The 24,463-nt window shown below is 50.6% G+C and overlaps 1 protein-coding gene across 24 annotated transcripts in view; it reads left to right on the top strand.

The window, feature by feature from the left end:
- SUN1 (Sad1 and UNC84 domain containing 1) overlaps positions 1-24,463 on the top strand; it is a 53,308-nt gene that overhangs the window by 25,785 nt on the left and 3,060 nt on the right. For 3 of the 24 annotated variants that reach the window (XM_059038518.2, XM_067012872.1, XM_067012860.1), the window contains 15 exons: positions 4,465-4,662; positions 5,140-5,223; positions 5,473-5,583; positions 6,716-6,814; positions 7,349-7,442; positions 8,022-8,080; positions 8,230-8,375; positions 9,274-9,450; positions 12,175-12,261; positions 13,860-13,903; positions 15,393-15,525; positions 16,906-17,160; positions 17,869-17,953; positions 20,613-20,728; positions 22,765-22,932. In XM_059038518.2, coding sequence (XP_058894501.1) covers positions 4,465-4,662; positions 5,140-5,223; positions 5,473-5,583; positions 6,716-6,814; positions 7,349-7,442; positions 8,022-8,080; positions 8,230-8,375; positions 9,274-9,450; positions 12,175-12,261; positions 13,860-13,903; positions 15,393-15,525; positions 16,906-17,160; positions 17,869-17,953; positions 20,613-20,728; positions 22,765-22,932 — 1,856 coding nt within the window. Of the gene's footprint in view, positions 1-4,464; positions 4,663-5,139; positions 5,224-5,472; positions 5,584-6,715; positions 6,815-7,348; positions 7,443-8,021; positions 8,081-8,229; positions 8,376-9,273; positions 9,451-12,174; positions 12,262-13,859; positions 13,904-15,392; positions 15,526-16,905; positions 17,161-17,868; positions 17,954-20,612; positions 20,729-22,764; positions 22,933-24,463 lie in introns of those variants that run through there. The other 21 variants (XM_067012866.1, XM_067012875.1, XM_067012861.1 and 18 more) reach the window with 10 other exon arrangements.

Raw genomic sequence — 24,463 nt, 5'->3', positions numbered from 1 at the left:
GGAAGGGGGTGGCAGGATCAATACGAGCGTTTCCTCTGTAACAGTCTCTGGACCGTGTGGGTGCCGTGGAGACCAGCATCGCTGAGCACTCACTCTGCTTCCGCACTCTGTACCCACGACCTCACTGACCCTCACAGCAGCCCCGCTGGACGGTTATCACCCTCATTGTACAGACCGGTAAACTGAGGTTCAGCCAGCTTCAGACACTTGCTCGTAAGTGACGGAGCTGGGACCTGGCCCCAGGCATGTCGCCTGCAGGGCGCCCTCCCCGAGACTCTGTGTCCCCTGAGTGCTCTCCCAGGGCCGGGACTCTGCACCTGACCCTGCCGTGTGCCAGATTGTGAGGTTGCATTTTGAAGTGTGCCGTTGCTGAGTTGAGCATAACACCTTTCTCAGGGTAAAAGCGTGTTCCACAAACGGTACCTGGTGGAGTCGTGCTCACGGGTCGCCGCCTGTCTGTGGCAGTGTTTGCTGCTCTCCCCCAGCTACATCTGCGTCACCAACAGTGCAGCCACTTGTTCTGACAGCGTGGCGGATGGTGGGCCTGAGCCCGGCTGTGTGGTTGCTGTGTCTTCAGAGGGAAGGTCAGCCGTGGTAGCTTTGGTGGCAGCTTCTGGAAACTCATCCCACTTCCTGCTTAAATCGGTCTTGAGTATTTTGGCGGAGTAAACAAGTTACAATACTGTTATTTGCTTTGGGCTTCTATTCCTATCATGCCCCTTGCTCTTTTAGATTATAGCAGTGGTTTGTAGAGCCAATGCTAATTTATTACTTTGGGAAAAATTTGTTTCTAATTATTTGAGTAAAACATTTATCAAAGAACTTTTGAAACACAGAGGTGTGCAAGGAAGAAAATTAAAATCACCAGTAACCTACACCCAGAGGCTTTTCACTCTTATTGCGTGGTTGAGGTCATACCGCATGAATTTGTTACATAAGCATATTTACTCAAAATATGGGTAACTCTTCACAATCACAAGTTAACCCCCACCCCATATTTCCTTTCTTTTTGTTCTTTTTCTTATATTCTCATCATGAAATCTTTAAACCTTTCGATTTATCTATTTATTTAATAGATGAATTAAGTCTCCCCTTGTCCCTCCCCAGTCCCTGTCTGGTTTCCCTTCTGGAGGGAGCTGCAGCTAATCCTGTTCATTGTGGGTTCTCCTGCCTTTTTTATGAGGTGAAAGTCATGTGACATGAAATTAACCAACTATCTTAAAGTGTACAAACCACTGGTATTTCACAGTGTTGTGTAAGCACCACCTGAATTTTGCTTTCATGTTCCTGTAGAAACATGGAGTGTGTTTTTGTCTTTACTTCAAATACATGGTTTTGCAATTTTTTTCATTTTAAATGGTAATTGCGATGAACTTCATTCTTTTTTGATGCCTGTCTAATATTGCATTTATGGTTGTATCGAAATTTGTTTAGTCAGTGTCTAGGTGGACATTCAGGCTTTCTTGTTTGTACACTTTTAAAAGCAGTGTTTTCTTTGGGTGTATTTGTGTATGTGTACAAATCTTCGGGGTAGGCAGGCCAGAAGTAGCACAGGTACATTAAACATCATTCATCCTGCCGGAGCCACGTAGTTTCTGATTCTGAAGCCTTTTGAGGTTCAGCTTGAGTGCGTTGTTGACAAAATGTGATTTTCTGGGCCACATCAGAAAGGCTTTAAAAGCCTTCTCTGTGTTTTCCCTGGGACATCAAACAGTGCTCACCAAAGCAAGGTGCTGATAGGACGCATGCAGATGAACAGACTCAGGACTCCTGTGAGGCTTGGCATCTGTGTGAGAAACCTGTAGGGGCTGGAGACCCAGGAGACCCGGCTCTGCCAAAAGGCGCTCCTACGTGGGCCGGTGCGCCTCAGGCCTCCCTGGCCCCTGCGCTAACCGCACGGAAGGACCCAGGGAATCGGAATCTGAAAACACACACTTCGGTGTTTTTTCCCTTGACTAAGGCAATGCTTGCGTCCCCCAGTAGGAGGGGTAAACTAACTTAGAAAAGATAGGTCTGAATGAATGAGTGAATGAATGAGTGAACGAAAAGTCATTCCTTGGAAACTTTGTCAGTTGTCTTGGTTGCTAATTGAATCAGCCTCAGTCTTTAGAGAAGTAAGGACGGAAAGTCTGCTGCTTCCGGGAGAGGGACAGGCCAGCTTGGCTGACTTGAGGGTCGGCCGGCTGTGAGTGCCCAGCAGCGAGGGCTGAAGTGGACGGTGTGACACGGCTGTGGCTCGGCTTCTGAGCTGCGCGGCTGAAATACTACTGACCGGCTTTAAGGGGGAGCAGCTCTGACGGAGCCCGTGCTCCTGAAGAGGCCACAGGTAGCGATGCGATGCATTCACAGGCGTTCCACCCAGCAGCTTCTAATAGTACCTGTCAGCTGCTGAGAAGAGAAGGTTTTGTACAATTGCAGTTTAAGTAGATTCTTCCAATTGACTTCCCAAAAGACTGACCAGGATTGCCCTCCCCCTATGGCCACATGGGGGTCCCCATTCCATACACTCTTGCCAAATAAGTGTTTATATTTTTGTTCTTTTAAAATGTTGCCGGTTTGATGGATGAAAAATGGATATTGGTGTCGCTGATGGTCAGTGAGACAGGTCCTGCATTACCTCTTCATGAATTGTTCTGTTTTTGTCCGACCTCTATGTAAAGTTCACGCTGCGGTGTAAAACAAAGAAGAGTGTGAGTGGGGTAACACAGAGTTGGCCCTGACACTCGAGGGCTCCTGGCCCCAGGTTTACATGTGTTTTGGTTCAGGGCTCCAGTGCACAGGTAGCCTACTCCTTTCTTCAGGCTGTCTGTGCTGGGGGAAGCTCTGACTTTATTTCTTCTGAATCACTCCAGCTCAGACCTCTCCAGTCCCCGCTAGCCTCACGCATGTACCCTAAGCTCGGAGCTGAGCCAGGGGTGAGTGGAAGGGCTGGGTATCTGTGCTTTGGGGCACGCCGGCGAGCAGCCCCGTCTTCAGGCTGTCCCATGGAGTCACTGTGCAGGAACAAGCCTCAGACTTCAGCTGCCGCTCAGTGAAGAAACTTTTTTTAACATCTTGATTGGAGTATAACTGCTTGACAACATTGTGTTAGTTCCCGCCGTATAACAAAGCGACTCAGCTATACGTATACATATACACGTGTCCCCATATCCCCTCCCTCTTGCGTCTGCCTCCCACCCTCCCCATCCCACCCCTCTAGGTGGTCACAGAGCACCGAGCTGGTCTCCCTGTGCCATGCGGCTGCTTCCCACTAGCTGTCTATTTTACGTTTGGCAGTGTATATATGTCCATGCCACTCTCTCACTTCGTCCCAGCTTACCCTTCCCCCTCCCCGTGTCCTCAAGTCCATTCTCTACGTCTGCGTCTTTATTCCTGTTCATGAGAACCTTTTTTTTTTAGATTCCATATATGTGTTAAGATATGGTATTTGTTTTTCTCTTTCTGACTTACTCTACTCTGTATGACAGACTCTGGGTTCATCCACCTCACTTTAAATAACTCAGTTTCTAGAAAGTCGTTTTTAAGAATAAAAATTTCTAGTCACTGTGATTTGCAGACTGTCACCCTGCACATTGTAGGTTATAGAGGTCACACTGTCTGTCCTGATGCTCCAGGTGCTGAAGAAAAGGAGCCGAGGATGGCCAGGCAACTTTGGCAAGACGCTCCATAGTTTACTGAGTCTCAGGTGGCCATGTCAGGTGTCTCTGTGTACCCTGCTGTGCGCGCTGTAGCGGACGTCCTTGAAGGGGCTGCTTCTCGCTGACAGGCCTTCTCGAGGCTGGGAACACAGTGGGATTGCTGGGCTGGAGGTCAGGGAAGAGAAGTCGTTTGCCAGTTTCTAAAGATGATAGCGTGTGTGTAAACAGCATTGGGGTGAAGTGACCTCAGATTGGATGTTTTATGGAAGACGGCCTGTGGGAGAGATGTGGTGCTGGCGCTCCAGGATGGGGCTGGTTTGCAGCTCGCCCTGAGCTTGTGTCTCTGGTGTCCATTTAAAAAAGTGGGGGGCTTCTCTGGTGGCGCAGTGATTGAGAATCCGCCTGCCGATGCAGGGGACACGGGTTCGTGCCCCGGTCCGGGAAGATCCCACATGCTGCGGAGCGGCTGGGCCCGTGAGCCACGGCCACTGAGCCTGCACATCCGGAGCCTGTGCTCCGCAGCGGGAGAGGCCACAACAGTGAGAGGCCCGCATATGGCAAAAAAATAAAAAATTTTTAAAAATTAAAATTAAAATTAAAAAGTGGGTTCCAGGGAATTCCCTGCCTGTCCAGTGGTTAAGACTCCGCGCTTTCAACTGGCTGGGCTTAGGTTCAGTCCCTGGTTGGGGAACTAAGACCCTGCAAGCCGCGAGGCACAGCCGAAAGAAAAGTGGGTTCCACTTTGCCCAAAGTGAGTAATCGGGCTCTGACATAGCAGGGAGCGCGTGCTGCGGGAGGAGTAACTGTGTTCACGGTTTCTCACTAGGCCGCGCCGCTCGCTGCAGGGATAGCATCTTGTCGCTGGTCACGCGCATCTCGGCGTCCTTTTCTTCGTTCTTAGTTCAGCTCTTCCAAGTGGCTTTAATGAAGCTCAATTATGAATCAGAAAATTACAAATTGAAAAGTTATGAATCAAAAGATCGTGAATCAAAAAGCTGTGAGTCAAAAAGCCATGAATCAAAAGGTATTTAAATACTTTCTTCCTCCTTTTTCCACCAAATAGAGCTTTTAAGGTGGAGAAAACACTCTTTTCCCCGTGTGGCGCTTCGCTCACGCCCTCTCCTCGCGTCGTTTGCAGCCTCTCTCTCTCGTGGCCTTGCTGTGCATCTCTCTCCCTGCTCTCTGTGCAGTTCTGGATGTTTCCTCGAAGTTGATCAGGGTTTAAACATTAAGTAAAAAGTTAATACACTCATCTTTTTATTCTTATGACCTTTTTTAAAGCAAAAAATTTATCTGACTGGCATTTAGAATGATGTTTCAAAAATGTTTGAAGTGGGCCCATCCCGTGTGGTGGTCGGGGCATGCCCCGGGCTGGCGGGACTTGGTGACGTTTCCTGAGTGAGGCGAGGTGGTTACCTCGCCCCCGGCCTGCACCCCCCCACCCCCAGCCCCTCTGCAGAGCCCCTGCCCCGGTCTCAGGCCCCTCTCGCCTGTGTTGCAGCTCATTCCAGTCACGGTGGGAGGATGAATGGGAGAGAGGCCCTCGGCGAGGACGGCCACCTCCGTGCAAACGGGGCGTCGCTGTGTAAGTATGGCTCGGCTGCACCTGTGCCATCCTTTTAGCCGTCCTGGGGCCCCACTGGTTAGGACGGGGCCAGGGCTCTCGCTGCCCCCTTCACACCAGGAGCCTACAGCCACCAGGGGGCGCTGGCTGGGATTTTGGTTTTTCATAACTGAGTTTCCTAGTTTTTGCAAACCGCCATAGCTGCGCACCGTTGCGATGGACGGGTTTGCGTGTTCATCTGTCCAATTAACTGCTTGTCCCCCCCCACAGGCGATGACTGTAAGGGGAGGAAGCAGCTGGAAACCCACACCGCCGCCCGCTTGCAGCCCTCGAGGCCAGGAGGGCGGGCAGGGACCGCGGGGCTCGCCGTGTCCCGCGCAGGTGGTCTCTCACGCTTTCGCGCTTTGTTTCTGTCGTGCGTTCACAAATGCTCCTTGTCTGTTGTTTCTTTGTGTTTGGAATTCAGGTGTTCAGTAAAAACAGGAAAAGAATAGCTATCTTAGAATATGGAGAATATTGCTCTTGAAAAGCTTCTTTGTAAGTGTATTTAGTATAAATTAGGCGTATGGAAAGTAACGTATTTGAGGTGAAATGAACGGTTTAGAAGAAGCTGTATCCTGCATGGGGTACAATCAGCCCGTGCCCGGGAAACGGGCCGCATCCGGAGCCTGTGCAGCCGGGCTGCTATGGAGAAATCCATTTGTACCTGTCAGTGTCTTGCCGAAGGGTGCCTTTATAGCAGCTTTTTTTTAAAGCTGAATTTCAAAATTTGTTGTCTCTTAACTGTTAATAAACATAAAGCAATAGATTTTTTAAAAAAATCCTCTTAGCCATGTTTCTTTGCACGTCAGCCATGTTGGACTTGCTTAATGTTTTCGGGAGTCAACACGCAAATGCTGGTGTGGGTGTGTTACTTCCAGCGGTCACTCTTTAAAAATGAACACAGTTGATGTCACGAGCAGTGTTCTGCTTTATATAATGTGTGACGTTCGGTATAAAGTTAGTGTTTTATCTTGTCATCCAGTGGGACTACCGGTTATGATTCCAAAACACTTCTTCACCGGGCTGTAGGAAGATTTTCATCTTGCTGTTTGTGTAACCCTTGTCTCACCCAGAGCATGTTAACTGCTGGTGTCCGTGGCATCTTACTTGCTTTAAACGATTGCGCTGTCTTTCCAATACCCATTCTGCCAGCAGCAGCTGTGCGCACGTGCAGGGCAGCTGCCAGCCAGCCCCGCAGGTTTATGGGAAACGTCTGCATTTTATGTCCTACGTGTCTACAGGCAGAAGCGAGTGAAAACCGTTCAGACACAGAGCAGGGTTTTCATAAGTTAGTTTCAGTATCTTGCTTGGACTTCAAGTAGCCGGTTGTTTTTCTTGAGGAGACTCTTTTTGACTGTCTGACGCGAGAGGATTTTGGCACAGTGCCACAGGGTGGGTGTCTCTTGCCGCGTCAGGACTGTGGGGCTGGTGTTTGAAGGTGCCCCTCCCGCCCACATCTTCTCCGGCACAGGTCACTTCTCGGTGCAGGCGCTGCGCGAGGTCGGAGCCGCGGGAGGGTTTGTGTCCAGGACGGTGTCATCGGTGCTGTGGTTGGCGGTGGCCGCTCCAGGTGGTTATTTTGGCTTTCCGTGTTAGCGTGCGCTCCTAGGCTGTTGGCAGTGAAGCACCTGCAGTAAACTGTTCACCTAACCAAGTAAACATTGCATTTTCGGTTTACATTCTTTGATCCTTGATGTAACATGTTCCATCCTTTATTACTTAGAAATGCTAACATACTGTGCTTTTGGCTGCATGGCATTCATTGTTTCTCCAGTTTATTGGGCGCTCTTGTAAGTCTACCTGCTTGGTTTTGCTGTACGTGAGAACGCATGGGTTTGGTGTTTACTCTTTTGTATCTTGTCTTGTGTATGACATACTGCTTTGTGGCTTACTTCCGTTCCTGTGTTTCCGTTTTGGATAGTCCTGCTGTGAGGACTAAGCATTGTCCTAACATACCTCGTCCCTAATTTCATCTTAATATGCTTTCACAGCAGCTTCTAGTGTATTTCCTCATGCTGCTGCTTGGCCTTCACAAGACCGGCCCATTAGGACTTTGATTTTCCTAAGAACGTTTCCTTAGAGTGTTTGATGTTTTCTCTTTCAGGGAAGGCAGCATCTGAAGTATTCTGGTGGCTTGGGATTGGATGGTACCAGTTTGTCACTTTGGTTTCTTGGCTGAATGTGTTTCTTCTTACAAGGTAAGGAAACTGATATCATGTCAGCTTGGTGTTTTAAAGAACTGATCTTGTGCTCATTTCATGGTATCATTTGATTTAATCATTTTATAGTTTGCAAAGTGCTTTCATATTCTTAATTTTTCAAACCACTCCTGTGAGAAAGGAAAGGCAGGTGTCATCCTTGGAGAAAGCCGGAGTGTGCAGAGTTTAAGTGACGTGTCCAAGATTACACAGCTGGGAGGGTGTCCTCGGGACTAGACCTGGGCCCTCTGGTGCGCTTGCCCCGGCACCAGGTTGCCTCAGTGGGTCCATCGATGACCAAGGCCCTTGAGTGCCCTTCTGTGCCCCCAGCCCGGCGTGTTTGCAGTTGCATTCCTGCTGGGTTGTTCACGTGGGCCTGGGAGACAGCACCGTGTGGCCAGATTTTCCTTCAGGCAACCACTTACCTTGTAGATAAAACTAACCGCGTTTCTCAGCCTGTGACTTCACTTTAAATTAGGGACGGGGTATTTTGTATAAAATTATCTAGAGAGGTCATATAGAATGGTGAGCCCTGCCTTTTCCCTTTTCCAAGTTAAATGTTTTTCTTTTTATTCCTAGGTGCCTTCGAAATATTTGCAAGTTTTTAATCTTGCTCATTCCACTATTACTTTTACTAGGTAGGCAGAATTTTACTTTGTTACCTAAGATGACTGATATGCACACGTGCACATGTATGTAAATCAGTGAACGAACTGAACATTTAAGTACACCTTTTGCAAAGCACTGTATGTCCGTGTGTATACGGTTGCTTTTTCTCTCCTTCAAGGTGCAAGTATTTCATTATGGGGCCAGGGTGATGTCCTTTCACTCCTGCCTGTGTTAAACTGGAGGCACAGCCACAGAGCACAGAGGGCGGATGACCCCAGCACCATGCTCACACCTGACACTTCCCACCCGAACCAGCCTCTGCAGGTAATCAGTTAGGATGTGCTCTTCCCTGGCGTTGCCGGTCTGTGTTCTCCAGCGTAAGTTTCCGTACTACTTGTAAACTACAAGGTAGTTCAGTTGGGCACTCTGTTTTAGAAAATATTTTAAAACGTCAAATAAGCATGTCTTACAGCTCCTTAAATGTTCCGAAACAATTCAAGTAATGCATACAGGCACACCTCAGAGGTACTGCGTGTTCAGCTCCAGTATCACACGAAGTTTTTGGCTTCCTGGTGCATATAAAATTACCTTTACACTGTACTATAGTCTGTTAAGTGTGCAATAGCATTATGTCTAAAAAAATAGACATAGTGTCTGTACTCAAAAGTGTACAGACCTTTATTGAAAATACTTTTATTGCTAAAAAATGCTAACCATCATCTGAGCCTTTAATGAGTTGTAATCTTTTTGCCGGTGGAGGGTTTGAAGTATTTTGAGAATTACCAAAGTGTGACACAGAGACACAAAGCGAGCAGATGCTGTTGGGGAGATGCGAGGACAGACTCACTGGACGCAGGGTCCCCACAGACCTTCATTTGTGAACAATGCAGTATCTGCGAAGTGCAGTAGAGCAAGGTGTGTCTGTATTTCAAGCAGCCTCATTATTGTTCATTTTCATTAAAAAAAAAGAAAGTTTTGATTACTTTGGAAAATATAGAAAGCATAAAGAAGAAAATAAAAATCACCCATAGTTTGCCACGTAAAGGAAATCACTACTGACGAACATTTTCATGTCTTTTCCTTTGGAGGGGTGTGTGTGTTGTAGCTGACATTTTCCCGTAACGCTCTGTTTCGTTGTTTCAACTTATCCTGTACTGTGCTCTCCTTTGCCACGTTGACCTTTTCTCATTTGTGTCACCTTTGGAACCTCTTACTGTTACAGGTTGGTGATGAGGTTTTCCACTGGCATCGGATGAGTGAAGTGGAAAGGCAGGTGGCTGCATTGTCGGGACAGTGTCACAGCCATGACAAGAAGCTTGGAGAGTTGTCAACGTTGCTCCAGAAACTGCAGGCGCGGGTGGACCGGGCAGATGGCAGCAATGAGGGGGTGTTGCCCCCGGTGAGGAGCGTGGTGGGGGCAGCGTCTCAAGGGGGCTGGCACTGGTGGGCTGTCGGGCTCCCAGGTGATGCCACCTTGGAGTTCTCGAGTGTTGTGTTTTCCTTTCGGGGACAAAGAATCGCAGGGCCCCGCAGTGAGAGGTGGCCGCATGCATGGCAGTGTAGGTTCCTGGCCCGCAGTGGCGGGGAGCTGCGGTAGGTGCCCCCAGAGGAGATGCCACGTCTGAGGCCAGGGTAGGGGGTGGGGTGTGCACCCTGGGAGCAGGCGGGGTTGGGGGAGGGGGGGGGTGGAGGCACATGGGTGACGCCCAAGAGTGAGGTCAGGCTGCGGCGGGACAGACGGGTGTCCCTAGCCTGCGTTTTAATTGGTGAATGGATTGAACAGAATTCGATGAAATTTTTCTGGCACTGAACTGAAAAGCTCAAATTTGTGATTTAAAATATCTCAAGATCGTGAAATAGTTGAGTAGCTACTATTCCTTATGAAACCGTAGGCCTGTATATACGTGTCTCATTTATTTGGTTCTCAAGGAAAAGCTTGTCAGTCCATTTTCCTCAAAACTGATGTTTATTTTCTTAAGTTCCACAATGATTTAGTGTAGGTATTTTGGATTGAAATCTTTAAAATAGGCATTGCCCCTTGTTTCCACAAATGTTTTTCCCTGATCCTGTTTTCTCAGCAAAGAGCCCATTACCCACCCAACTGTTCGCACTCCGACCGGAGGGGACCCTCCACCCCTGATCATGCATGTCTCGTCGGCCTGTGGACCCCTCAGGGCTCCCCGTGGCCGCACCGTGCTCTCGAGCAGCCTGGCTCTGCCTGGCTTCGCCGGAGCCTGCCTCGACTTGTCTCGGGGTGGGTGCCCCTTGCCGGCTCTTTCCTGACTGGGCTTAGTCCCCACCCTCCTGCTCAGCTGTCCCGGCATCAGCGTGCGCCCCTCTTTGTAGCTGTTGCTGGCTTAATCCACTGTGTTCTCACACCTGTTGGGGGCAGAATGTGTGAATCTTCTCAGTCCTGGTCTGGTCCCTGTAACGTGCTGACAGGCACTGGATCCCAAAGTTACTAGGCGTGTTCCACCTTCTCTGCGTGGCCCCCCGGGTGCCTGCTTGGGGTTCTCATGTCCAAAGGCTACCTGGCGTCCTGCGTTGATTCCTCACTAGTTGCTTGTTTTTGGCTTCTCAGCCGTAGAACTGAGATGATTTCAGTGAGATCCAGTTAACACCATTATGAGTGTTCTGTTCCTTATTTTAAAATGAGATTTGAGATGTGACGAGCTGAGTGCAGATGGAGCTCATCCTTCCCACGCTGTCCTCCACCACTTAGCCCTCTTCAGGTATGATTGTGACGGTGACGCCAGCAGATTGAAGCTTGGTTCTGCGGCTGCCACACACTGGTGATCAGCGCACTGACCGCCTGTTATCCTTCCCTGAGCGGCTGGCACAGTTTTATCCCACGCGTGTCTCCAGGAGAACGGGCCGCCTGCTACATGTGGCTGTGCGAGTTTAAAGTAATTAACACTTAGGGACTTCCCTGGCGGTCTGGTGGTTAGGACTCGGCGCTTCCACTGCCGTGGCCCGGGTTCAATCCCTGGTCCGGGAACTGAGATCCCGGACCTAAGTAACATTTAGCTTCTCTTTCAGTTGCCCCAGCCACATGTCAGGTTCTCCGGCACACATGTGGCTGCCGTGCTGGGCAGAGGCATCGCGCTGTGCCCGGGGCCAGCGGGCTGTACAGGGGGGCCCGGTGTGGCCACGAGGACGTGCAGCCGAGTCCAGCGGCCGACCCTCCCGCGTCCCAGCTGCCCTTCGTCCCTTAGCTTTGCTTTGCCTGACTTGTCATCTTATATTTTTATAAGTCATTGTGGTTATATTCTGGAACGAGATGGGGTATAAACCAGTGAATGAAACTCCTGTAATAAGAGTATATAACGACTTCCTGTTTTACTTTCTGACGGGATTTAGCTGTTTAGAATGTGCAGGCGTTCTTTGCTGGCGGTGTTGTCTCCTGTATGGCTGTCCTTTGATTATGTAACTGGCAGAGATTTTTCTAGACCTTCCCAGGGAGTGTATCTGATCACCTTACTACAGATTTACCTTCTAAGAATTGCTGAAGAAATGTGTGGGAATGTGCTGGACAAAGACTGGTTACTTGTGTAACCAAACAAAGACAAGGTTACTTGTGTTGAGAAAACATTATTCTCCCTCTGGCTTCTGTGCTGATCACTTGTGTCCCTGAGCCTGCTTGGCCGCCTGATCTGAGCTTTCATCCCCTGATCAGCACTGTTCTGAGGGCTCTCGCACCGGTTCTGATGACCGTTGAGCTGTCACACATTTTGTACGAATATGAAAGATCAAGAGGGAGTGAGTGGGCCCTTGGTGGCTGTGGTGTAAGTCTCTGGGTACAGCGGGTGCCTGGGGAGTGTGTGTTGCACGAGCGGTAATTGCTCTGCTGTCCATGCAGGTGTTTTTGATAATTACCAGTCTTCTTAACGAATATTCTCCTGTGACTAGAGAAGTTGTTTGTGCCTTTTATCTTAGGGCAGGTTTCAGAGGCAGAGATGAGGACGTCACTGAGGTCACCCCCATGGGATGCTGTGCCCAGCTGTGACCGCAGTCTCTGGCTGTTGTTGTGCTGTGTAGAAACAGCGCGGCCTGACTGGCCGGGGTTGGGCTTATTTGTTGCCTAACTTTCTCTACCATTTGTTCATTCATTTTCCTTTTCAAGACCGACCACGTGACTCTCCGCCAAGAACATGAACTGCGCATCTCCAGCCTGGAAGATATTCTTGGGGAGCTGAGGGAAAGATCTGAGGTATTCACTCTCTTGGCCTTGCACTCGTGGCCCCAGCGCTGAGACTTCCTTGATAAGCGTCAGCTGCGGGTACCGTGCTCACGGTCCCCAGCCTCTAAAGTGCTGCTTTTAGGGTGTTTGCTGCCATCCTTTACAAAACGGAAGGGAAGTATTTCTTTTTTAAATTTAAAAAAAATTTTTCTATTTATTTTTATTTTTGGCTGTGTTGGCTCTTCATTGCTGTGCGTGGGCTTTCTGTAGCTGCGGTGAGCGGGGGCTACTTTTCGTTGCGGTGCACGGGCTTCTCACTGCAGTGGCTTCTCCTGTTGCGGAGCACGGGCCCTAGGTGCGTGGGCTTCAGTAGTTGTGGCACACGGGCTCAGTAGTTGTGGCTTGCGGGCTCTAGAGCGCAGGCTCAGTAGTTGTGGCGCACAGGCTTAGCTGCTCCGCGGCATGTGGGATCTTCCCAGACCAGGGCTTGAACCCGTGTCCCCTGTACTGGCAGGAGGATTCTTAACCACTGTGCCACCAGGGAAGTACCCATTGTGTTGCTTTAATGTTTTGTGTGTCCAGCTCACTGGCTCCCAGCTGGGCGCGGTTCTCTTCGCTGTCACCCAGCCTCCACAGGACGACAGTGTCTGTGGACAAGGGAGCAGAGGTTCACCCTGAACCTTCTGACAGAGGGATTTTCTGGTCAGAAAGTCTAGTCTTGTCAGGTGTCGGGCAGGCGGAGGGAGGAGACGCGCACCTGCATGGACATGGACGAGGACTGGGGGCGCCGAGTGGGTGGCCTGCATCCCCTGATGGGCCTCAGTGGAGACGCACAGCCCTCGGGAGCTCAGGACTGGCCGCTGCGTTGCTGACAGTGTCAGAGGTGGGCAGTTCAGTCCATCCGTTGATTAGATGTTTCCAGGGTGCCTGAGGAGGAAGCGCGCCTCCGTGAGGGAGCTGGCGTTGGTCCTGTCCGTGTCGCCCGCCTCTGTCGAGTTACGGCCTACATGGCCGCTGGGCCTCGGCTCGCGTGGGGCGGTGGCCGCCCGCGCCTGTGAACAGGCTGTGTTAATAAGTCGTGCCTTTGTGTGTAAATCTGCCATCCTCCTCCTTGTCCTGCCATGTTGAAAGCACTTACCAGAGATGGCGGCGGCATCTGGCTTCCTGGCCTGCGTCCTGGTTACAGGAGCTGCTTATTTTGAAAATCCGTCAAGCTGCTTTTTTGTATGACCTGTGCACCTCTCCATACGTTGTGTGTCGTCTTTTAAAAGTCTGCTTTGAGGGCTTCCCTGGTGGTGCAGTGGTTGAGAGTCTGCCTGCCGATGCAGGGGACACGGGTTCGTGCCCCGGTCTGGGGAGATCCCACATGCCACGGAGCAGCTAAGCCTGTGCGCCACAACTACTGAACCTGCGTTCTAGAGCCCGTGTGCCACAACTACTGAAGCCCACGCACCTAGAGCCCTGCCAAGAGGCAGGTCTGGGCTTTAAATTACCGGGGGGGGGGGTGAATCCTAGATAAATATGTGTATTTCTATTTCTGTTTATATGTATGTAGTCAAGTATATGATTTTATGGAAAGTTGGTATGTAACTTGTGTATTTAAACGGCTTGTTTCTCCTACATTTTAGGCCATCCAGAAGGAATTAGAACAGACTGCGCTAAGAACAGTTAGGTAGGATAATTTCAGATAAATTCCTCTCCTGTCTTCTGTGCCCCTCTCTGTCACGTGGGGCTGTGCCATCCTTAGCCGGGGGCACTGTTTGCGCCTGGGATGACTGGGCTGTGTTGGTGGTAACAGTCCCAACTGTTGTCTTTCTGGGAGACCCTTCAGGGCACCTGAGGATGGAGGAGGGGTCAGGGAGCTTGTTACCATCCACCTCCACGCAGCACCAAAGACAGCGGGGGCCCCCGGCTTTGCTCTGGGGAGACTCCCTGCCCAGATGTGCCGGGAGGGTCCTCAGGGTACGAGGAACGGGCCGTGAGTTCATGGCACAGCGTGGAGTGAGCTTCTTGCTGGACCTCTGCTGGCTCTGCGGGCATCACAGTTTAACCCTGGTCCCCTGCTCGGCAGCCCCTCGAGGAGGCCAGACACGCGCCTTCTGAGCTGTGAGGCTCTCACCAAGGCTGGGCCTCCTGAGCCCGTTCTTTGTTGCTAAACAGCCCTGGTCCCTCAGCAGTTTCAGGGGGGTGGCGTTTGGTCCCTCGTAGCCTGGTTGCTTTTCTTCCGCACACTTGTCAGCTTCCCTGAAGTCCCCTGGCAGCATGGAGCTTCTTCCTGTCTCAGAGCCGCTCACCGTTTTCACACCCTTGGTTTTGTCACCTGGGTTCTCTCCACCCCGTTGTCTGAATAGGACACTGTTACCCTTTTGCTACTCCAGCCACTCCACTCACCAACTCAGTGCTCCACGCGGGAGAGAGCAGATGATGAGCTTTAACCTCTCGTCTTCCCGCTGTAGCTCCTGTGTGTTCCTCTGGGTCTTACTGTGTGATTTGAGACCTCACCCCCCCTCCTCTCAGGATGGGTGTGAGTGTTAACGCACCTTTAACTTTCCTTTAGAGCCTTTACATATCAAAACGCCTTTTGACTGAAGTCGTGTGGCTCCTGCAGTGTTTACCCCGGAGTATACTCTTCTGAGATATGAACTGTTGGTATCTCAACAACTATAACTACCTATAAACAACTATAAAAATAATATTATAATACTTCATAATGTATAATACCTACATTAAAAGAGAATTGTTAAAGCCCTGAAGCCATATGTTTTTAGTTTTCTCTTCCAGTAGCATGAAAAATTCGTATTTAGTTTTATAGTGATTATCAGTAAACATTGTCACATTTCTGAAGTCTTTTTCAGAATTTTAAGGCGATAGGTACAGGTTTAAATATTAAATAGTATATGAGAGTCCCCACCACCACCCAGAGAAGCATAACCGCTGCTCACGGCAGGTTTGGCCCCCGCCCGGGCAGGTGTGCGTGTCTGTGCGTGTGCGGACATTGAGGTGGGAACGGTCTCTGGAGCCTTGGCTTGAAACTTCTGTGCTGCTGAGGGGCCGGGTGGTGTGTTCACAGCTGACCTGCCTGGGGAACATGGCAGGTCATTTCTCCTGAGTGTGCTGTTGGCAGCACTGACCTGTCCTGTCGTCGCCCCCCCACCCCGCAGAGCTGACGAGGAGCCGCGCCTGCTTGCCGTGGTCCAGCAGCTGGCGCGGGAGCTGGCGCGCCTGAAAGCAGACCTGTCCGGTTGGCGGCATTTGAAAACCAGCTGTGAGAAGGTGGATACAGTGTATGAGAGAGTAAGTTTCCTCAGCTTTTACGTTTTATCATAGAAAATAAAAACACTTGAGTTGATATCTTTATTAAGTTAATTGCAACTTTCTTTAAAAATTTTATTTTACTAGATTTGAAGTGTTTAACCATTTTGAACAAAATAATTAAAATTCAGCTCCCCTCGAGTTCCCGCCTCTCCGGTGACAGGAGATGTCTTTCCTTTCTTCACGCACGCGTGGCCAAGGGCTCACCTTTATTGGGGGCAGCGCCGTTTGTATATCTTCTCACCAAAGTAGAGTCACGCTGCAGTTTCATATCACATCCTCACGTCACGGACATTGCTTCGGGCCTCTGTATCCATGTGCAGAAGAAGAAATCTAGACATTTATAGCTACTTGAAAATGAAAACACGGACATTGGAGTGGCATGGGTCATCCTAAGTCAAAGGCGGACGGTTGGTGGGGAGGAGGTCTCACAGGCCCAGGGTGACAGTCTGCGGTGCAGGGAGCTACTGAGATCGATGGGGCAGCGCAGCAGAGATGCGGCCTAGCGTGGCAGGCAGCCCGTCTCCCTGAATGGGTTTGCAGGTCATGTGAATGACTGCTCCTCAGTCCTCAGGATGGCGAGGTGGTGACAGTCTCCTCCGGGCCTGGCTCGGGACACAGGTGTCCTCATGGCTGGGGGACTGTGAATGCCTGCAGCCTTTTGGGGGGAAGATCTTGAGATGGTCACGGGTCACAGAGACACACAGTCTTTGAGACGAGCAGCCATGCTCTTGGGACTCTGGGTGCAGAGGTGAACGCGCCAGCGCAGGGGCCACGGACGAGTATGCAGTGTTGTGACAGTAGCGCTGAGGTGGCCCAAGTGCGCGAGTCAGGGTAGCGGCTGACCTGTACGGTGGAACATTCCAGAGCCTGCAAGTGAGGAGGTCGATGTGCTCGCTTTGTCACAATGCTTTTCCTGGTGCTTCTGCCCCGTCTTCCTCTCTCTGTGGGGCTTCTACACATAACGGTGTGTGTGTAGAAATAACGCACTTGGACTCATCCAGCCTGCGTAAAGTTACATTTTCAGTTGTGTGTATGACTGTTTCCTTCTCAGGCTGAGTTTGAAGACGAGGGGCCCTGTCATCTGCACCTCACCTGAGGCAGGGCCCCTCTCCTGCAGTCCCGTGGGCACCCAGGGCACCCAGGCTGTGCTCTCCTCTATCCCTGTTCCCCTGAATGTATTTCAGCATCTTTGGAGGGTTCTTAAGTTTCGTGTGAAGGGAAAAAACTGTGTCAAGTTTCCATTATGGATTTTGAACTGCTGTGTGATCTTTCCAGTGTATCTAAGGTGACAGAGTGAAGAGTTGAAATGATTTAGCTAAAACAGTAGATCCGTGTTACATTCACCAATGATTTTACTAGGTGGACACCCAAGTCAGAGAGACTCTCAGGCTCATGTTCTCCGGAGATCAGCATGAATCTTCTCTCGAGTGGCTGCTCCAGAAACTGTCGGCTCGATTTGTAAACAAGGATAACTTGCAGATATTATTGCGAGATTTAGAGCTGCAGATATTGAAGAACATTACCCGCCACATTTCAGTGACAAAACAGATGCCAACTTCTGAAACTGTAGTATCTGCTGTGAGTGGAGCGGGCGTTTCTGGAATAACAGAAGCGGTAAGTAGACGACGAGAATTGTTTAAAATTCACCTGGTAGTGAAACTGATCATCTAGGTATTAAGCTAGCAGATTTTTAAAAAAATATATTTATTTATTTGGCTGCACCTCGTCTTAGTTGCAGCACACGGGATCTTTAGTTGTGGCATGTGGGATCTAGTTCCCTGACCAGGGATCAAACCCGGGCCCCCTGCCTGGGGAGCGTGGAGTCTTCCCCACTGGACCACCAGCGAAGTCCCAAGCTAGCAGATTTTGATGTTTTGTTCTATGAATGGTCTTCTAGGGATGTGATTATGATATAAAAAGTGCTTAGCGCCATGCAGGGTGCTGGGAAGGGTAAGCTTCAGCTGTTGTTATTATCAAACTACTTCTTAGGAGTACTTTATACTTTATTAATCTTCTTGTCCCAAAGACTTGGTCTCCCTGGGTGGCCACATACCTTCTGGAATTACACAAAAATTTCCCATAATACAGTCCCAAGTTACCATCTCTAATGCTAGTCCTTGCTTTGTCCACTTTTTATGGCACTGGGGGTTCTGGCTCTGAGACTTTCTTGCCTGGGTCTGAGCCGGGGTCCCCGCAGTTGAGAGCAGGACTGAAGTTTGGGATTGCTGAGACAGCCCCCGTGCCCGTTGTCCCCAAATAGAGTTAACTGAAAACATGTCCTTCATTTCTGGGGTCATCTCCGTGTGCGCCTCCACTGCCCAGCAAGCGCGTGCCATCGTGAACAGCGCCCTGAGGCTGTACTCCCAGGACAAGACTGGCATGGTGGACTTCGCCCTGGAGTCCGGGGGTGAGTGCCAGACCCCTGACCCAAAAGTGCTACTGTCAGCGGGAGCCGCTCGAGAGGCTGTTACCTGCCCCACGCCCAGCAGTAGGGAGCTTGTTAGAACTCTCAGAGATCTGAGAGAGAGCATTCTTCTAGGCGAGCCCCTAGTGTTCTGCTTCAGAGCACAGCCAGGTTCCCCCAGGAACTCTGGTGGCTGTGCTTGCAGCTCACGCGTCAGCTGTGGGGGTGAGCCTGTGAGATGACACACATCAGCGAAATCTCTATTTGGGGGCATTTCAGTAGCTTTTAGGTTTTTCTGGCCATATGAGAGTTTACCACCACAGAATTATTGATTATTCACTTATGATCTCGTGTGTTGTAAAGTGTGTGGGTTTAAGTACAGAAGTCCATTAAAAAGAAATTGCCCCTAGAGCAGCATGGGTCAAGCTGAATGACTAGAGAGAAGGATGGGGGTGCTATTCTGGTTCCTCGAAGTGGTCCGCTGAGTCTGGAAGTGCTGCGTGGACATGGCACAGGCCCTGGACCAGGTGTATTGGATAAACCAGACTTGGCTTAGTGAAGCATCGTGTCCGTGGACTTCTGTCACCATCCCTCAGTGGTGTCCGGGACAGCACACCCGGATCACACACGGGAACACGTCTGTGAAAACGGGGATGACGTCATGTCAGTTCAGGGAGCATTTTGCCACCGTACATGTTAGAGAAAATCTTGGTTTTCTAAATTTTTAAAACTTAGGAATTGCAGATGAGGGCTGGTTGACTAATACGGTCTCTCGGAGGAAAGAAGGTTCTTGATAACACTTCAGTAATAAAGGGTGAGGCCTTGTGGGAGGGGTGGGGATGTCAACCCACGGTGAGTGTCAGTTACGTGCCCCAGCCGTTCAGGGCATCAGGCGATGGGGCTCCGACCAGCCTCGCGGGAGCTGTGGCCCGTCCCCATCACTCACCCTCGCGCGGGCGCCGAGCACACAGTGCAGGACGCTGCCGCTCGGTGGATACTGCCAAGTTCTTCCAGTGTCAGAAGTCAGTAAGGCTGCTCCTGCTCTTTGTGTATATTTTGTTTAGAATGGCTGTTTCAGAATATTAAGTGATTTTAGTTTTGTAATTTCAGTCATTTCTGAAGCAGTCATTTTCGCAATTCGGAGACATCAAATGACGATTTAACAGTAGGGCCAGTAGTTGTCATTTTTTCTTAGAGGCGTGATGGGCCCTCACAGGTTGGTATGTTATTAATTCAGAATTCTGATAATCCTGACAAGGCTTAACGGAACGTTCTGTTACTGAACGAAACAGACAGTGGCTCTTTTTAAGTGAAAAAAGTGAGTCACTGTAGTTAAGAAGACACATTTTTAGAATGAGAATAAGATATTTTAAAAATAATTCAGTGGTTCAGAAGTTTGGACCTGCTGATCAGCTGTGTCAAAATCACATTGTTTTCTTGTTTAAAATTCCGTCCCACCCAGTCCCCTCCCCCGTTATCAGGTGAGAAGCTCTAAAAGGGGCTGCGGCTGCGTCTGCAGGTGTGCTGAGGGCTTGTGATGTGCAGCCACGTTAGGGCCCGTTGGCTCTTAGAATACAGACTGCTCAGGGCTTTTTAGTTTTATTACTCACTTATTTGTTTTCCTCTTTAATTTATTTTAGTTGATGTTTCTTCCCACACCAAGTTGTTTTGGCCTGCTTTTGGCACCAGCATCCTGTCTGTCCTATTTCCTGTTGAAGGGCAAAGTGGACTTTTTTTTTTTAACACTCTTTGTTATTATTATTGAGGTATAATTCACATAACAAACTGCACCATTTTCAAGTGTACAGTTTCATGGCTTTTAGTATATTTATTATGTTGTACAACAGTCACCACTATCTAATTCCAGGATATTTTTTTAAAAATTTATTTAATTAATTTATTTTTGGCTGCGTTGGGTCTTCGTTGCCGCACGTGGGCTTTCTCTAGTTGTGGCGAGCGGGGGCTACTCTTTGTTGCAGTGCGCGGGCTTCTCATTGTGGTGGCTTCTCTTGTTGCGGAGCACGGGCTCTAGGCGCACAGGCTTCAGTAGTTGTGGCACGCAGGCTCAGTAGTTGTGGCACACGGGCTTAGTTGTTCCACCGCATGTGGGATCTTCCCGGACCAGGGTTCGACCCCGTGTCCTCTGCATTGGCAGGCAGATTCTTAACCACTGTGCCACCAAAGAAGCCCCAGGACATTTCTGTTTATTTCCAAATAGAAACCCTGTCCTTGTTAGCAACTTCCTATTACCCCAGCAGTTGGTAATCGTCGTAATATTTTATCACTTTGGCCTATTAAGTAGGTCCTCTGAAAACCTGACAGGTAACTGGTGCCTGGTTGAATTCGTTATTCTTTATTTTAAAACGTGAACAAAAGTTCACTCAGGGTCATTGTCCCTATAGTGGCAGGCGGGCAGCCCAGTATTTTGAGTCTCTGGTTGGCGGTAGGGACTGTGTGTCTTAAAGCAGTTGTGAACTGTTGACACTGAATTTGGAAAAAGTAAGATTAAGAATGGAGCTGATCTTCAAGTAGAAGATTCTTTATATGAGTTAGAAACATGAGAATTTTTAGAACATTTCAAATAAATCCCTACAGGTGGGTAGTGAGGTTGCTTCCGAAACAGTAGGATAAGATGCTGAGACACATTTCAACTCTGCTGTAGGTGGGAGCATCTTGAGTACCCGCTGCTCTGAGACGTATGAGACCAAGACCGCGCTCATCAGCCTGTTCGGCGTCCCGCTCTGGTACTTCTCCCAGTCGCCCCGCGTGGCCATCCAGGTGAGCAGGTGTCCGGATCGGCGTGCGCGTGTCGAGGCCTCCAGCACAGTCATGGCGGCGGCTGAGACCGTTTTAGGGGTATGCTTGTTTAGCTTCTTGTTGAGGTGGAAGCTGGAGTGTGCGGATCCTCAGTCTACAGCTCAGGGGATGTGCATCAAGCGGACGCGTCTGTGGACCCAGGAGCACAGTCCCAGCACCTCTAGGTCCCCTATTGCCCCTCTCACCTCGAAGGTGACTTCCGATGCCATCTGCTGGTTCTGCTTGTGTTTGATTGGTGCAGGCGAGGCCACCTATCCTGTCCTGTGTCTGGCTTCACCCATGTCTCTGGGGTGTCGCTCACCGTCGGAGCTGGAGGGCCTCCCACGAGGAGGTTGTGTGTTGTGCTTCCTCAGTGTTTCAGGAGGTGGAACAGGTGGGCACGCGCAGGTGGCGTCAGGAGGAGTCCCTCTCCCTCTCTGCGTGTTGCACCCACGGCTGCTCGGGGGACCGCAGGGCCCCGTCCTCCGGTGCTGTCTGCAGAGGCGCTGGGCGCCCCGCTGCTGCAGGGCCTCCTTTCACCGCCCAGGCTGTGCCCACGCAGGACTGAGGGACAGAGCGCTCCAGCGCTCAGAGACGTTCACCGGACCTCGGCGCTAACGAGCTACCTTACGTTAATGACAGTTTTTGAAGCAAGTTCTAGTAACTCCCTCCGTGTGAACCATCCACACAGTAGCCGTCTCTCACTTAAAAAGCACAAGTCCAATCTCAGAGTCGGGAGTTGAGTTGAGCATCCAGTCAGGGTCAGTGAACCTCACGTTTCGGGTCCTCCAGTCCCGCCCTAGTGGCCGTCTTGTCCTTGGGGACTGCCCGGCTTGGCTTTTGTCGTCTGAGCTGCTTGGACTGACCCCGCCACGCCTGGCCCCAAGCTGCAGGGCCGTCCCAGAGGTCGAAGGGCTCCAGAGTCTCGACGTCCCGCAGCAGGCCACCCAGGCCCACAGCCTGGTCCCTGGGCTGCAGGTTGGGTCTGGGGCTTAAGTGGCGGCCAGTACCTAGGTGCTGGGTGGACGTGAAGGGGCAAGTGGAGGCGGGCCTGCTGAGAACATCCTCTCGGGAGAACCGCAGGGCGCCCTGGACGGGGAAGTTGGGACTGAGGGACTGTGAGTGTCATCGGTGAGGGGCTGCCCACGGGGAGCCAGAGTCTGCGGGATCCGGGACCGGCCCCCCGCTGCGGCTCGGACCCAGGCCTGCCTGAGGGGCGCGGCTGGCTCGCCCAGAGAAGCCCGGCAGCCTCTGCAGGCGGGAGGGCTGTGCCAAGGGCCCGAGCCCCTCATGCAGGTGGGCAGTGGCGTGTTTGGAGGGGCAGGAGACGCACGGGGAGTAGGGGCCCACATCGTCCTGGCCTCCGAAGACACGCGGCTCTGCCGACTAGACCAAGCCCTGACGTGGGCTCGTGGCTCCTCTGTTGCTGTTAAAAGTGCTGTCACGACGAGTGTGCGCTGCCTCTGCATCTTGTGCCTGTGCCCGCACGCGCTCGGCGGGAGGTGGCTCTCCAGTCAGGGTAGCCACGCACACCGATGCTCGGTCTTGCCCAGCGCCGCTTCCCTTGGCAGTGGTGTCAGTGCGCGAGAGCGCGCGTCCTCATGGCGCGCACAGCGGATTCCGTTCGGTTCAGGGTTATTGGCAATCTGTGAGATGAGACACGGTGGCACCACGTCATTTAACTTCGTAATTTCTTGTTTTCTGTAGGGCGGTGCATCTTTTCCTGTCTGAGGAGCGCCGAGAGCTGTGTTTCTCTGAGATGTGTGTGCCGCGCTTTCTCTTTAAGGTTCTGGCTGACTCGGCACTCGCCTCACACTGCACACAGGGGCCCTTTGGGATTAAGTCACAAATGCCTTGCCTCACTTCGTCTTTTAAATTTGCTCACGACCATTTCTTACCAGCAAAAATTCCATTTTTTTCCCCCCAATGTTAACCAGTTTTTTCTCTTACTGCTTCTGTTTTTCAAGTGGTTAAGAGCTTGTTCAGCTATTGAGTTTTAGTGTTTGCCTTTTCCCCAGCCTGACATCTATCCAGGGAACTGCTGGGCGTTCAAAGGCTCCCAGGGGTACCTCGTGGTGAGGCTGTCGATGAAGATCCACCCGACCGCCTTCACCCTAGAGCACATACCAAAGACTCTGTCGCCCACGGGGAACATCACCAGCGCCCCCAAGGACTTCGCGGTCTATGTGAGTGCACCCGGTTCCGGGGCGGCCCCTCCTCACCCCGTCTGGGACTCTCGCTGGAGACGAGCCCTGCGACGGCTGGGGACTTGAGTATCTTACCGGTGTCACTGTCCTGACCTCTGCCCACTGACCTCTGAGTAGCCAATAAATGTGGAGGGAGACGTTCCAGGGCTTCCCCAGGGAGGGGGGCTTGGGGTGCAGGGGGACGACAACAGCCCGGCTGTGGGAGGACTGGCCTCTCCTCTGCTCAGTCGTGAAGTCTGTCCTGACAACACCGTGAGGCTGAGGGTACAGAACCGAATGAGGACGTTGGGAAAAGAACATCCAGAATCCCAGCACCTACAGAAGTCACCATTAACACTGGTATTTTCCCTTAAAAAGTGCAGTTGAGGGACTTCCCTGGCCGTCCAGTGGATAAGACTCCGCGCTTCCACTGCAGGGGGGCACGGGTTCAATCCCTGTTTGGGGAACTAAGATCTCGCGTGCCGAAAAATAAGTGCAGGGCTTCCCTGGTGGCGCAGTGGTTGAGAATCCGCCTGCCGATGCAGGGGACACGGCTTCGTGCCCCGGTCCGGGAAGATCCCACGTGCCGCGGAGAGGCTGTGCCCGTGAGCCACGGCCGCTGCGCCTGCGTGTCCGGAGCCTGTGCTCCGCAACGGGAGAGGCCACAACAGTGAGAGGCCCACGTACCGCAAAAAAAAAGAAAAAAGAAAAAGAAGTGCAGTTGAGACAATACTATTCATATAATTTCACTTCCTGCCTTAAAGAAACAAATTGACCGTTAAGTATTTGTCCATGGCAGTGAACTTTATTGTACCAGTTTCAGGTGTAGAGACAGCAGCAGCATCTGACATCTGAATACATTAGAGCATCACCACCCGTCACCCACGCTCGACCCCTTGCCCTGCTCACGCACAGGGTGTGAAGTGATCTTCACACACTTCTTTAAAGAGCAGCACAGAGTGCCCTTGTCCACGTCCCCAGTTCACCGTTGTTGACTATTTCAACTCCCCACGTGTCAGGATAAGCCTCTTCACTTTTTGATGGTCCTTCAGGCTAGACACTCAGGTGGCATTATGTTTCAGGGGTTTGAAGGGGGCCTTTGGTTCATCACACCGTACGCATTGTTAGTATGAGAAGCGTTCCTTATCTTGTAGTTCCCTTTCTAACTGAGTCTTTTTTCTAAATCTCTAATTTGATAGATCTTATTTTAATCTACATTTCTTTGTAATACACATGCATGTTTCCTTTTTTGTAGATTCTGGTTTTGTTTCTGTTCATTTATCTTTTGGTATCTTAGTTTCCTTATGAATATTTGAGCTTTTTAATATAAAAATATTAATCATGTGTTTTTCTGTTACAGATAGAGTTCCCACTGTCAGTCTTAGTTTTGTGTTTAGTTACACCTGCTCATTACCTGTAATTCCTTCCATAGCGTTTTTGTACCTAGGAAGTCCTTTCCCTTTATGAAACAGACATTCAAATTAGTCACCTGTACTTCCTACTGGTTACTTTTTTATTGTGGGAAAATACA

This window comes from Kogia breviceps, chromosome 14 (assembly GCF_026419965.1).
Source record: "Kogia breviceps isolate mKogBre1 chromosome 14, mKogBre1 haplotype 1, whole genome shotgun sequence".
In the NCBI taxonomy this organism is placed as follows: domain Eukaryota; kingdom Metazoa; phylum Chordata; class Mammalia; order Artiodactyla; family Physeteridae; genus Kogia; species Kogia breviceps.
This window is presented reverse-complemented; position numbering and strand designations above follow the sequence as displayed.